Here is a 13,732-nt window from a genome sequence, read left to right on the forward strand (position 1 = left end):
ATACAAAGCCTTCAAAGTTCCTAAGATCTACCTGTATACTCCTCCCCTATCACCACTATTACTACATACAGTATAATAATAATTCAGTGGCAGCCGCACCAGTATCAATAGTATCAGTTATTGTGGAAGAAAGGATGTTGAGGAGTTTTATAATGATGGTGAGCTTGTTTTCTCTTACTGTACTCATAAGCGCACGCCAGCTTTTTTGGTAAAACAGTTATAATTCACACAAAATAAATTTACATTTCTATAAGGGATGTCAATACAACATCTGAAAACAATAAGAAACCTTTTATTTACAATATTCTCAGTGCAAGGAAATATTAACAAATTATAGTACAATCCCAGATTCAAAGAAAACGTTTGAAGTTTTTCCAACATATGTTAACAAATTTTCACATTTTTTTGCAACATCACCTGCCTTGAAGACATACCTTTCACAGAAGTGGCAGAAACTTAGGGCTCAGAATGTCAGTAAAATTGTTTAAATGAAAAACATGCCACAAATTCTAATTGCTGGTGGTTTAAAGGGAAAAAAAATCTAAATGGGTGGGTTCTTCATTCCTGTTGCATATTAGTCAAAATGACGAGTCTTTTTTTCTTTCTACACTTAACTGTAGAAGTTAATGTAATTATATTAATTTGTGTTATATTATAGGGTGTCTTTAAAAATGTGCTTTTTACAACAGTATTTGCGATGAGAGTAACGCAGTCGTTTCTGTGATTGCTTTGCTTGAGGATGCCTCTTCAGTATGTAAAGAGACAGCGCCAGGGTTGATAACTCTTGTTTTATTGTGCTCTGCAATGTCATTGTCACTCTTATCCTGACCGTCCTCGAACTCGGAGTCACTTCCTCCGCTCTCGCATTCGGACTCGTTCTGCTTCTGCTCTGCGTCTTGTGCGACGGAAGCCGGTGACTTATCGGGCTGCTCCTTCTCCTTGTCTTTCTGCGCTTGGGCTTCTTTCGAGTGTCTCCATTTCATTCTTCTGTTTTGAAACCAGACTTTAACCTGCGGGGGTGAAAAAATGAAACCTGTGAAATTTATAGGTTCGTTGACATAAGTATTTGCATCCAAATGATGTTCTTGTGAATCGTGTACAGTGCTACTGTACGTTTCTCCTTCAATGAGCTAATCAAAAAGTGTCAAAACTATTTTGTTAGTTCTCAGTAATACGTTTCAATAATTCCACAGCCACACATGCATCAATTATTATTAGCATTATCATCTTCATCATCAACAACAATAACAAAAACAATAACAGTCTAACAGATCCAAACCTTTTTAAAGCAATTATAAGAGAACGCATGAATGTTGTTTTAACACAGTAGTAAAAACATGCCCTTTTCTTTTTCGGTCAAACGGTTTGTTGCTAGTATTGGAGTTTTGTTTTCGATACTCTGACCAGAAAAACCAAGTATTGCTTAACTAACCATAAAACTGAAATAGCAGTTCTAAGAATAATGAATCACTGTAGATATGTATGCAATTATTCGTTATAAAAGACTTTCACTTCCTCACCGTTCTTGATTTCGCAATTTTATAAGCCAGATGTTCTCTCATTATTTCTTTTTGTTTAAATTATTAGGTGTAATCATCTTGATAACTTCATTTTCTGAGCAGACACAGTAGTTTTTCTTTTAAATGCAAATTAACTCAATTCTAAACTACCCGTGCGATTTGTTTACAGATTTTACTAATATATGATTGTCTAATAACTGAAACAATGTGAGCATGATACTTTGTCAAAGGATTGTAGTCTGTTGTTAAAGCAGTTGTGAAACGGAAATCTCCGAAGGAATCTAGTATTCTTATATGCCTGCCGGTTATTCATATGTTGGTTTGCTGAAAGAAGAGTTTTAACGCCCCACAATTGCTCGCTAAAATTTTAATTTAATACAGAAGAAAGATTGGTCTCAAACAAAACAACGTCTAATAGCCCGCAGAACACCTGCTGATAATAGTTACTGGTGTGTCATAATTGCTCTTCGGTTTATTAATGACGCATACAACGTTTCTTGAAAGTTTCCTGCCACATTTGTTTTTGTAAAGTGTAAGAAAGTCTTCTGGGAACAAGCAGGCAATTAGATACCCCAGAGTCTCCGATAAGATTTATATGCTTTCAAAACTCATACAGCGGTAACTCTGATTAAACTTACCTGAGCATCTGTTAGGCCCAGCATGGCTGCCAGTTGTTTTCTGTCTGGTTTGGTGACATACTTTTGGATTTCGAATCTTTTTTCTAGTCCTTTCCTCTGAAGGTTGGAAAATACAGCTCTTGACCAGGAGCGTTTTCTTTTGTAGGTCTGCGGCATTGTGTCTTTCGTAAGAACCGCATATGGACCTGTTAATGAAAATGATAAAACACGAAGATCTGTCAAGACAGCACAAAACAAAATACGCATGGATTATAGAAAATAATACATTTCCTTCGTTCACTTATGATATTTCTATACCGAAGTGCTCGAAAGAGGTTATAACGAAATATTTGACATTTTAAAATTAGAATTTGTATAATAATAACAATGGTGAATATAAAATAAAGTCCCTGTAACTTTCCTGTAGTATGACAGCACTACTCTACCTGGAAAAGTGTCTTGAAACTGATGCTGAACTGATTGCCGGGATCCGCAGCCAACTGAGCTCATGATGGACGTAGGGTCACTTATCCCCGGTTCTAGAGACGCGAAGTAGTGGTTTGCTGAAGGCAAGGAGACGTGGAGACCCGACTGACGATTGGAGCTAATGATGGATGTTAGATCTGCGACAAAGAATTAAAATATAGCAAATGAGAAATTACGATAACGGAAACTAAGTTTGAAGAAAATTTATGAAATTATTTACCGATTCTCTGCATTCAAATCGGATTACTGTAGTACTGTAATTCCATGTAAATATAAGGATATTTAATTAAAGACGGCGAAATAAAACCTGCTAATTGTTTAGGTCAATAATTAAACGAGTAGGCTACAACAATCCCTCAGAAAATGATTTATGAATGTATAGAAACATATAACTGCATTCGATAACTTCCTTAAGAGCAATTTAAATAGGATCATCTCACCTCATTAGAAGACTATAAACAAAGCCCCGTCTGATGTACGTTTGAAGATCTATTTAAGGGTACTACCAAAATGAAACACGGCGGATAACTCTCTTGACACCTAACATGATATGCTATACTTCTTGATCTGTGAATGCAGACTGAGAACGTATTAGGTTATCTGTAAAAATAACAGAAATCAGATGTCATTACCTCTCAAAGTCGTGCATTCCTTTGCTTTGGGATCAAATTCTGTCGACAAAATACGGTCTATCCCAAACTTGAGATCTTTGCTTGCGGGGGCAGGAGCCTGCTGGGGAGAACAGTTCAGCTGCAGCCTCGAACCATGAGAGGCTCCGTGTATTCCATGATGTCGGTGAAAAGAGGAGGCTGGACTCACTCTGGGACTAAAAACAGACGACTCTGGGGCCAAAGGAGACGGGCGCAACGGGGATCCTGAAGAATGGACATGAGAATGAGGTCCTAAATGAGCCACAATCGCGGAAGATCCAGGTATGTTTTCTGCGTCTCCAACATGTAATATATCAGCGATGCAAAATGAAGGTTTCTTCACAGAATCCAAGGGAAAGCCACTGGAGCAATAAGCCGACCACAGACTGAAATTAGATGGATAAAACGGGTTTAGTCCTGTAGTATACATTCTATTGTCCGTTTTAGTCTCAATTCTAGGAAAAGTAAGAGACTAGGTTTAATTACACATGTAAAAGACTGCTGAAAATGGCTGTTTTCTTTCTTAAAGGGACAGGGAACCCTCTCACAACTCAGAAACTTTGGAAGCTAGTCCAAGTAGTTCCTAATAGACGATTTGAATGTGACTCTGATTGGCCAATCCCCAAGCCAATAGAAATTGGGTTTGAGCCTCACGTCACGCCCACAAGGTGCTAAGGTACATGCCGTTAACAAGTGTTTACAATGATCTAAGAGTCGATGACCCCAAGCAGCTTTTTGCAAAATCTTCTCAAAAGATTAAATAAACATAATGGCAGTTCAGTGATACAACACTAAACTGAAGTCTGAGTGTACTGGCTTGAAACATTGTTTCTTTTTTTATCAAATCTGGAACGCTGAAAAACATCGGTTAAACTGCATTTACTATATCCATTTATAGAGGTTTGGCGTTTTTATTTATTTCATTAATATTACTAACACATAGGGTATTATTATACGAGTGTATCCTGCTAACCCAACATCTACGATGATACAATGTGTCATATGGAAATATTAGAAATAAAATCTAGCAATGCACTCATCTTATTATTGTAAACAGATGAAAATGTGATGTAGTGACAAAGGTTGCATATTTCGCATTTCTATTTTGTAAAAACATATTTCGATAGATACTTTTTTATAAAAAGGGGATTAATCAATAACAAAAGGAGTGTAATCAAATTGAAAGCCCTCTTTACATTTTCACAGTAGATGACATTTTAAACGGTGAAAAATTCGCGGATCAACGCACACTACAAAAAGAAAAAAGTACCACGAACTTTGCAAGGTCAATATTTTTAATCTGCAAACGTAATTTTGTTTTTATGAAGCAAAGTCCAACAACTTTAAATAAAAAAAAAACAGAATTGGGTAAAAAAAAGGTTGTCTAGATATGTTTTTTGAGAAATAGAGACGACAATGTTGATATTGTCATTATTATGAATAACAACAATATTATAGCTCCCATTTTAGCTACAATGGCAATTTCCTTAAAAACACAATACAATGATACATATTAAGTTAGACAACGAAGTATCGACGATTTTTTTCTTTCATTAAGCCAGGCTAATAAAGGAGTTGCATCGGCATTTCAGTATAATCTTTCAAGCAGCATCATGCACTTCTTGTTGACCCACTGAGTGCAGGAAACCAAAGTTTCTATTAAGTTCAAGCCATCCTGTTTTTGATGGGCTCAGACTCAAACTAAATGAGCGGATATGCCTGCTAGATTTGTCCAAAAATAGAATATGTTTTAGTATTTTAGGATACAGCAGAAATCCTTATTTCTTCCGGAGAAAAAAACTTTATAATGACTGTTAGGACTTCCCTTTTCAATATTTGTGCAACTTTATCTCGACCTGCAAGTTGCATTGTGACGCAAATCCGTCCTATGCATAGAAAAATCTGCAAAAATAAATCTGAGGAAACCAATTCCCTTCTAGAAATGAAAACATAAATAACAGCAGAGGGGGAACTTTCCCCTCATACTTCAGTTTCAAACACCAAATGAAAAACAAATTAAGACAATGAAATAGGAACAGATTATTCAGTCATTAACATTTGTTAAGAAAATAGCCTCCAAACACATAGAACTAGAAATAAGGGAAGTTTCGCAGCCTATAGACATAATAATAATAATAATAATAATAATAATAATAATCAATGTACGAAAATACCGCACATGCACGGTGCTGACATATTAAAATGAGCACTATAGAGTTATCCATTAAGAAAAAACAAACAGCACGTATGCACCGCTCTCGTCAATACTATCTTTCTACAGGGGCGAGTCAGGAGTTTTGGCCTCGTACTGTAACTGAACTGTAACTGTACTGAAATGCTGTGGGTTTACTGTACATCCCAGATGGGTATCCTTTGAATATAAACATCATTCAAATAAATTAATGTTAACGGGATATTAGTTTTATATACATGAATAAATGATCACATACTAGTGTCTTTTCTGCTTTGCACTCAGTTATAATATAATTACATTATTATCGTCCAAATAAAATCAAGCTTCCCTTGTGAGTGTTTCTCCGAATGTTGCGTTTTTATTCAAGTTTACTGTCTTTATTACCAGGCTTTATTAATAGGGAAAAATGACAGACCTTTTAATCAGAGCTTATGTTTTAGGTATTAAATAGTATCATTTTGTTGGCCTCAGAAAAGAAAAGTTTGCATTTTAACAGTGTTTCATATGAAAAAAAACGAACAATTAAATAACACTGTCTTGACATTTGACGTTTTTCTATAACATTATTAGCCTTGAAAACATCAGCATTTTAGCAAATTAATTTCATACTAATTTTGGTAAGATTCTCATTTAAGGCTTTAACAATTGTCCCTATGTTATCTCTTCCCTTTATTGCCTTCATTAGGGTTAATTCGTATCCGGAAGGTTCTATGACCCGGGTTGCCTCTTATAATCACAGTGCATTCAAGTGACACTTTTCCGGGTTAAATATAGAAATGCGATGTGTCAAATGCCCTCGATCAAGCAGACAAAACAATCTAGGGAAAAGGATGTCGAAAAAAAAGAAACGCAGCAGGCAAGCAAGCTTCGGTTATTTCAGGTGTCTAAGAGATCAGAGAGGGAAAAATAAAAAAAAACAACAATCAAAAGCCTTTCATAAATGATAGACGATAAAATAATTCATTGAATGTATTTGTGGCTGGACACGTGTGCAATGCTGCCTGCAGTTTATCGTGTAACACTGATCGTGAAAATGCGCTGTCCTATGGAACACTGACAGCGTAAAAAAAAGCCTAAAATAAATATTTAACAAATAACATTAACTAATGTTATACCGTGTTGTAAAATATTATTAGATTGCTATACAATGTTTAAATAGACACGTGTATAGTAGGTTTCTAGGAAATTTAGATGCGGAATGCATTTCTGATGATGATGAAAAGGAGTAATGGGTGTGCGTTATGTTATCGTTTCTGAAAAAATAAATCCCACATTTAAATATATTGTGAACGTAAGAGTAGTAAGAAATGGTGAAATTATTATTATAACTCACAATTAAACATTTCTCACAATTACTGGACTTGCAGATTTAAAGAAAACCTACTGTACGTACTTGTGCGTTGGGATCTATCAGTCTCTATCCACAACAGGATTTCCTTAAAAATCCATCTTAAGGAGACACATTGGTTTAGCTGAACGATGTCATAACAGAAATAACTTTTTAGGGAAACGTGTTAGAACAATCAGTTTCTCTTTAAGTCAAACATTTTTTATTCCCTTTTCATGATGATTATACTAATAATAATAAATGTTACTGCAACTTCCTTCAAATGGGCTAGAAGAAGTCTCCCCCACACACACCGAAAAAAATTGGATCACGAGTTTGTTTTAAAAGTGGAGTTTTGTGTAAACACGAGACGAGCACAATTGAATATCACAGTTTAAGGTTCTGAGTGCCCCCTACCGTTTATTGTGAAAAATACCACATTTACACTGGAAGACTTGAAAGACTTCGGCGAACTGTTGAAACATTCTTTGTGTTATATTTTTAAATGGTCAAAACACTACTAGTATGTCTTGTTTACTGTCACATATATTATTAAAAATTGTATTGGAATATTTTTTTTTAAATACAGGAGCAGTAAAATTGCACTGAGAAATTCTGACAGACATTGAAACATTGCACTAAGTTTTGTCTCCAATAAAACAGTGCAAGGCTTCAATACTTTATCATTTGTCATTACATTTGTGTCACTCTTTTTTTGCACATAGCAAACACCTTAGTATCTTATATTAAGAGGAATGTTAAATCAATAATATTAGGGTTTCCTACCGGGACATACAATGCACGCTTATGTGTGGCATTGAAAAACCTTTTGTAAAACAATACATGGACATGACAAATAACAATAAACTGACATGGGTGTCACTTCCATGGTAACAATGCATGCATGCTCACATTCCTTAATTCTTGTACAGGTTTGGCCACTTTTGGATTTGTCCATATTAATTCTAATAAACTGGAAACATACTAGCTCCCCTGTATCTGAATGACAGACATTGTAGGTAAAGTGAGTTTTTACAAATTATTTTAAATTGCAAATTCATCAGATTACAAATGTCTGCTTTTTTCATTTTATTTTAGTGCAAAGCCTGTTAACATTTAATTAAAGGTATTACATAAATATTTATATTTGTAGAGGAAATGCTCATGAATGACAGTAGCTGCTTCTTAACGAACTAGTGAGTTTTTAACTGTTGATTGATTAAATAGAATTTATGATTATAAGGTCAACACATTTGTTGATAATGTTTTAACTAAATTGGACTTGAGAGTTGATCAAGTTATGCAAGTCTATATGGTCAAATAAATCCAAACAATTGTTGCTCCTTGAAGTCCTGTGTTTCTGAACATTAGCTGGTGCTTAATCAATGAACCTCAGTCCAGTATGAGAAAGTGCATTATACTGTAGCTGGTTTAAAATTATTGCATCATACCATTTCTGTTGTTGATTTTTGGTTCTTCAGGGAAACCTTGCAACATTGCTTAATGAATGCTGTAGCTCTACTCTACTTTGATCTCTACTGATCAAAGCTTGGATTCTATTAAATAATTTTTGTTAGTAAACTAGGCATTATTGCTCCCTGTTGCAAACTGCAAAACTGGGCCAAGATGACTATTTCTGGCAATGTTTGCTTTAGGAAGGAACTTTCACAAATTTAATGGGAATTTGCTATTGTTAGTTGCCTTCTGTATGGCAGCTTGCCATTTTCTTCTGAAATAATAAAAAAAAAACATTCAGCTAGTTATCTGATGACTTTTAACAATAGACCTGCCACTGGCAATGTGTAATGTGACTTATGAAAAGCTTTTGAAACAAAAAGTCTTTGCCAGAATACATTACCTCACTCAGTCTCTACACTGCTGTTGGTAGTGTTGTTGTTTTTTTTCTTTTTTGGGGCTCATTCATGATTCTCAATTAACTGTGACACAATTACAATTGTTTTACAGTTTTTTGAAAATCCAAAAGAGAAAGATGACAAGTGAGACACGAGATCGCCAAGATGTAAACTTCGTCCTTCAAAAGAATGATGGGTGTGTCGTATTTCTCTAAGTTGACTGACTGAAAGATAATTTATCCAGAGGTTAGACCACCTAGCTGACGTTTTTCCCAGTTGAAGCACGTCCACGTAGTGCAGTGTGCAGTGCCCCCCAAAAGCACTCAAACTACAAAACTAAATTTTCATTGCTTAACTGTCAACCAATGTGGATTTGCAATCACAAAATTCATTTTAAGGATCAGTACAATATGATATACATTTTACTTCTTGTGATAACCATACATATATTTGATTATAATATAACAAAAGTACATGATATGTTTTACCCAGGGAGGTATGGTGGTGCAGTCGCTAGCTTTGCTGCCACGCAGTGCTGGGGCCTTGGGTTCGATTCCAGACTCTATGCATCCTCTCCCCATGTTTGTGTGGGTTTTCTCTAGGTGCTCCAGTTTCCTCCCCAAGTCCAAAGACATAATGGTAGGTTACAGTAAGTGACTTCTGGGAAAATTAGTCCTGGTGTGATTGTGTGCATGTCTGTCTGCCCTGTGATGGAGTGGTATCCCATCCAGAGTGTACCCTACCTTGCACCTGTTGCTTCCCAAGATAGTCTCCGGCTCTGCCGCGATCCTGAATTGGAAGAAGAGGTTAGAAAATAGGTGGATGGATGTTCAACCCAGTGATTCCAAGTGATTGTAAATATGGGGACATATTCACTTCAAGTAAATTTCAGAGCATAAATCTCAGTATTTCCCAAATATTCCTTTGAGTCAGTTACTCCAAGTGAATAATGCTGAATTTGTTGTCCCAGTCATTTTTGGAGAGCACTGTACTGCATGTCCTATATAGATTGTATCCTCAGGCACCTACTGTGTTGTTATTATTCTGTGGTCTGTGTTATTATCCGGACAAGAAGAAACCACAGCCTGTTATTGGGCAGAAAAAAGTAAATAACTTCACAATGTGTAGTGATGCAGCCCTCTCACAACCTCCAGCAGAAACTCTGTTTCCTCATGTACAATGTGCATACACTCAGGCCATGGGCCTCTTTGTTGAGAAGGAATCATCCATTAAACTGTTACAGATGAAGACATGATGGAAAATGCGGGTCTTGTCTTCTTCATGAGGGCTAGTGTGGGGTTTGCAGCCCTCACTATGCATTGATCTTGACCGAATGAAAGGGAAAAATAATTACGGATGCCAAGAAAATGTTTTGTAACAACAATAGATCCTATTCTGGCTGGCACATTTTTTTTCTCAAAAGGGAGCAGTTGTGAATTAGAGGAAACGTATAGGAACATTTACAGAATAAATGAGACTAGAAGACTCTGAAATGCTTAGCTTATAAAACTTTATGGAACATAAAAATCAATCGTGATGAAGAGAAACCTGCTTGACAGTTTGTAAGTTAAATGGGAATTCCCTGTAAGAACTCTGTAGTCATCCCAGATACTGTACCATAAATCTATTGAACACACTGTGTATTTGAGGTTAAAAACTTTGTCAGGAATCAATTCATTATAAATAATATTTACCCTTCCTGTTACTTTTATTACAGATGTGTCTGTTGGAAAATACTCATTTGCATTGCCAAGCAACAAGGGAAACAATACAAGCTTTGCTGTAGTTTGCTGTAGCTAAGATGTAGTTTGACAGTTTAGATTGTTTTAAGTGAATGATTATGCACATTACAGAGAACGTTCTGTCTTACGATAAGTACATTTGTTTCAATTCCATTGTTTGACTATCAAGTTACAACTATTTCAAAAATGAAACAAACTTTTTTATCTATGTGCCATGGATAGAGAGGTTTAGAGATAGAGAGATATAGATCTATGAAAGAAAGGATTAACTGTATCACAGTGATTTGAACCATTGTAGAACCATCTGTTCCTAGTATTTTGAAAAGGTTGGAACTAGTTCCTACTCACACTGACACTGTAATCCTAAGAAATGCCCCTTCTAAGATAAAAAAACTTTCACTAGTTCTATATGTTTAGAATAGCGATTGGTAGAATATCCATCCATACTTTTTCTAACCACTTCATGCAATACAGAGTTGTAGGGGAGCTGGTGACTTTCTCAGCAAGTGCTTAGTTACAAATATGTATTTATGCTTCCCTACCAAACAATTAAAAATATCCTTTAAATGACAATTGCAGCTGCATATTGTTAGGTAAAACCTGCATTAGATCTTCAGAGATGTCCATGAAGATTCAGCAGACGTTGGCCCATATTAATGAATCTGCATGAAAACTTCACTGTTGTTATGCTTCAGAATATCCAAAATGATCTCAGATTAGAATCCAGGGACTGTGGCCACCAGGGTAAATGTTCCTGGTCCATTTTAATCATCTATAAACTTCTCTTTCATATCTGTGGCTCTGGGCAGAAAGGTGTTGTTTTTAAGTTATTACCATGTGAGTGGACAGGGAACATTTGCACATGGTCAGTGAAGATGGTGAAGTGCGGCACAGCTTTAGCTTTTGCATTCATAATGATCAGGAGATCATACCCCTATAACAGCAGAACATACCCCAGATCATGACATCCCCATCAGCAGCCTAAACAGTAAACATGATACAGATTCACCTTCACTGTGGAACATAAAACGGGATTTGTTTTCTTCCAACACCTGTTAAGTATAACCGTTTGAGTAACATCTACTATTGACTAATAGACAATAGACCATAAAATAAAACGTGAAGCCATTTGGTGTTAGTTGACTTTCCTAGACCTACCTTTTTTCATGTGAGTAGGTCCATAGCTTCAGCACAGGGTTATTTCAACGCTGCTTTTAATCACTGTTGGGTTTACATTGGAGTACAATTCCATCCATCTGTCCATCCATTTTCTAAGTGGCTTTATCCAGTACAGGGTCAAAGCAGACACTGGAGCCTAACCCAGCAAGCCATAAATCTTGTTAGTGATTCACCAGACTACAAAACCACTCTCGTTTTCTTTTATATTCAAGGAACTTTCCCAAACTCATATTGAAATTTCAGATCTGTTAAATAATTACAGTCTGTGCATAACTCCATTAACCCAGAAGATATCATATCCCAAAATAGTCTGATGGCTCAATTTACATATCGACTTGCGTTTGCAGATTTGATGTTTTATTGTCCTGAATAATAGAGTTTCCTATTTGATTTTTCCCTTGTGAGCCATTTGAAATGGTGAGGACATGGAAAACCTTGGATTCCTGTCCCATTTCTTCCCCTGGTTCAGAAGTACCTGAAAGAGTCTGAAGGACTTAGGAGCAATGGAAAAGCAACCACAGTTGAAGGGATGTTTGAGTTGAAAGAGAAGTGGATCTGTTTAAACTATTGACATCCTTTCTTAATTGATTCTATATTTATTTTGTCCCATTCTACTCTTAAACTATGTCTCAATCCTTCAAAGTCTGCTTTCTGGTAATTGAAAACTTGTGATTACTACCTGACCTGTACAGTTTCAAATAGACTTAAAAGCAAACTATATAATGATAGTTCCCTAATGTTTCTCTCTAACCTTTGTTCACCACACTCCGTCTTGATTGTTTGAAAAGACAAACTGGCTACATAGTCATTATGTCTAACATTTCCGTTTTTGCTGCTGACATTCCTATATGTTTATCCCACTTTGTGTGAGAATAAGTATTCAGACCAGTGAACTCATGGTTTTGTGGAAACAATGACAGCAAACAGAACCACAAGTCTTTTTGGGAAAGTATCAACTTTTCTCACTGGCATTATGCATTTTCTCCCCATTCTTCATGGCAGATTTGCTCAACCTCTCTAAAGTTGGAGATCGCTTATGGATAACAATTTTCAAAACTTTCCAGAGATCTGCAATGGGATTAAAGTCAGGACCTTGACCAATTCACTCAAGGACATTCACTTTCTCATTTTTAGGCCACTCCAGTGTATCCTTGGCGATGTGCTTTATATAGAATAGTGTGATGTGAATAGAATAATTAGAATAGAATTGTAATTCTAGAATTGTGAATAGAATAATTAGTGAATAGAATAATGTGCAATGTTTTTTGTTTTTGTTCGCATTCTATTTAAATGTACAGGAGTGCTGTGAGTCCATAAAAAAAATCCCTCAGGGGACAATAAAATCTTATCTTATATCATAGTGAATTTTCAGTTTTATATCTTAAGCAGACAAAAACAGGTATTCCTCTAAGAATAGCTAATACTTTGCTCCATCCATGTTTCCTTCAATAATAACAAACTTTCCAGTCCCTGCTGAAGAGAAGCATTCCCACAGAATGATGCTGCCACCACCATGCTCGACTGAAGGGATGGTATGGACATGATGCTGGATTTGAGCCAGATGTAACATTTTGCAATTGCACCAAAAATTCCAATTTGATCTCATCTGACCGCAAAACCTTCCGTCACATGTTTGAAGCGTCATTTAGAAGCTTTGTTACAAACTACATGTAGGATTTCAGATGGATTTGCCATTCTACCTTACAGGTTTGCTTTGTGGAATGACAAAGATATTGCTTACTGATGCACATTTTCTCCAATCTCAGCTATTGACATGTGCAGCTCTTTCAAAGTTGTCAAGTGGTATCCCTCCTTTGAGATCCATGGGGTTTGATATTTTTATACCTTTTTGCTAATCTGTGCTTTTCAGAGTGAGTTTATCCCTGACATTCATTGAAAGCTCCTTAGTCGTCTTGTTTGAGTCTTTGCTTTAAATTCACTACCTAATCAAGTTTAAAATACATATGAGTATTAATTGGCCATTCACGTTTTATCATGTTTTTTTTGCTTTGTGTGAAATAGGTTCAGTATATAAAAATATTAATTGTTACATCAAAGTATCACGAATGCAAGCTTAAGGCAAAAAAAAGTAAAGGTAATAGTTTTGCAAGGCACTATATGTTGTTTGTAACAGCACTAACATTAAAGTATCAGCACTTAATTA

The 13,732-nt window shown here is 35.9% G+C and overlaps 1 protein-coding gene across 2 annotated transcripts; it reads right to left on the reverse strand.

Annotated features, from left to right (window-relative positions):
• Window positions 1-272: 272 nt before the first annotated feature.
• Window positions 273-3,826, reverse strand: hlx1 (H2.0-like homeo box 1 (Drosophila)). Of its 2 annotated transcripts, XM_006625973.2 has the most exons (4): window positions 3,256-3,826; window positions 2,584-2,760; window positions 2,159-2,343; window positions 273-1,010 (listed from the first exon to the last, which is right to left on the reverse strand). In XM_006625973.2, exons 1-4 carry the CDS (start codon window positions 3,701-3,703, stop codon window positions 681-683), a joined length of 1,140 nt encoding a protein of 379 aa, XP_006626036.1. In that variant the 5' UTR covers window positions 3,704-3,826; the 3' UTR covers window positions 273-680. The 2 variants fall into 2 exon arrangements, with proteins under 2 accessions (XP_006626036.1, XP_015205242.1); XM_015349756.1 differs by lacking the exon at window positions 2,584-2,760.
• Window positions 3,827-13,732: the final 9,906 nt, after the last annotated feature.

This window comes from Lepisosteus oculatus, chromosome 2, assembly GCF_040954835.1.
Source record: "Lepisosteus oculatus isolate fLepOcu1 chromosome 2, fLepOcu1.hap2, whole genome shotgun sequence".
Taxonomy (NCBI): Eukaryota; Metazoa; Chordata; class Actinopteri; order Semionotiformes; family Lepisosteidae; genus Lepisosteus; species Lepisosteus oculatus.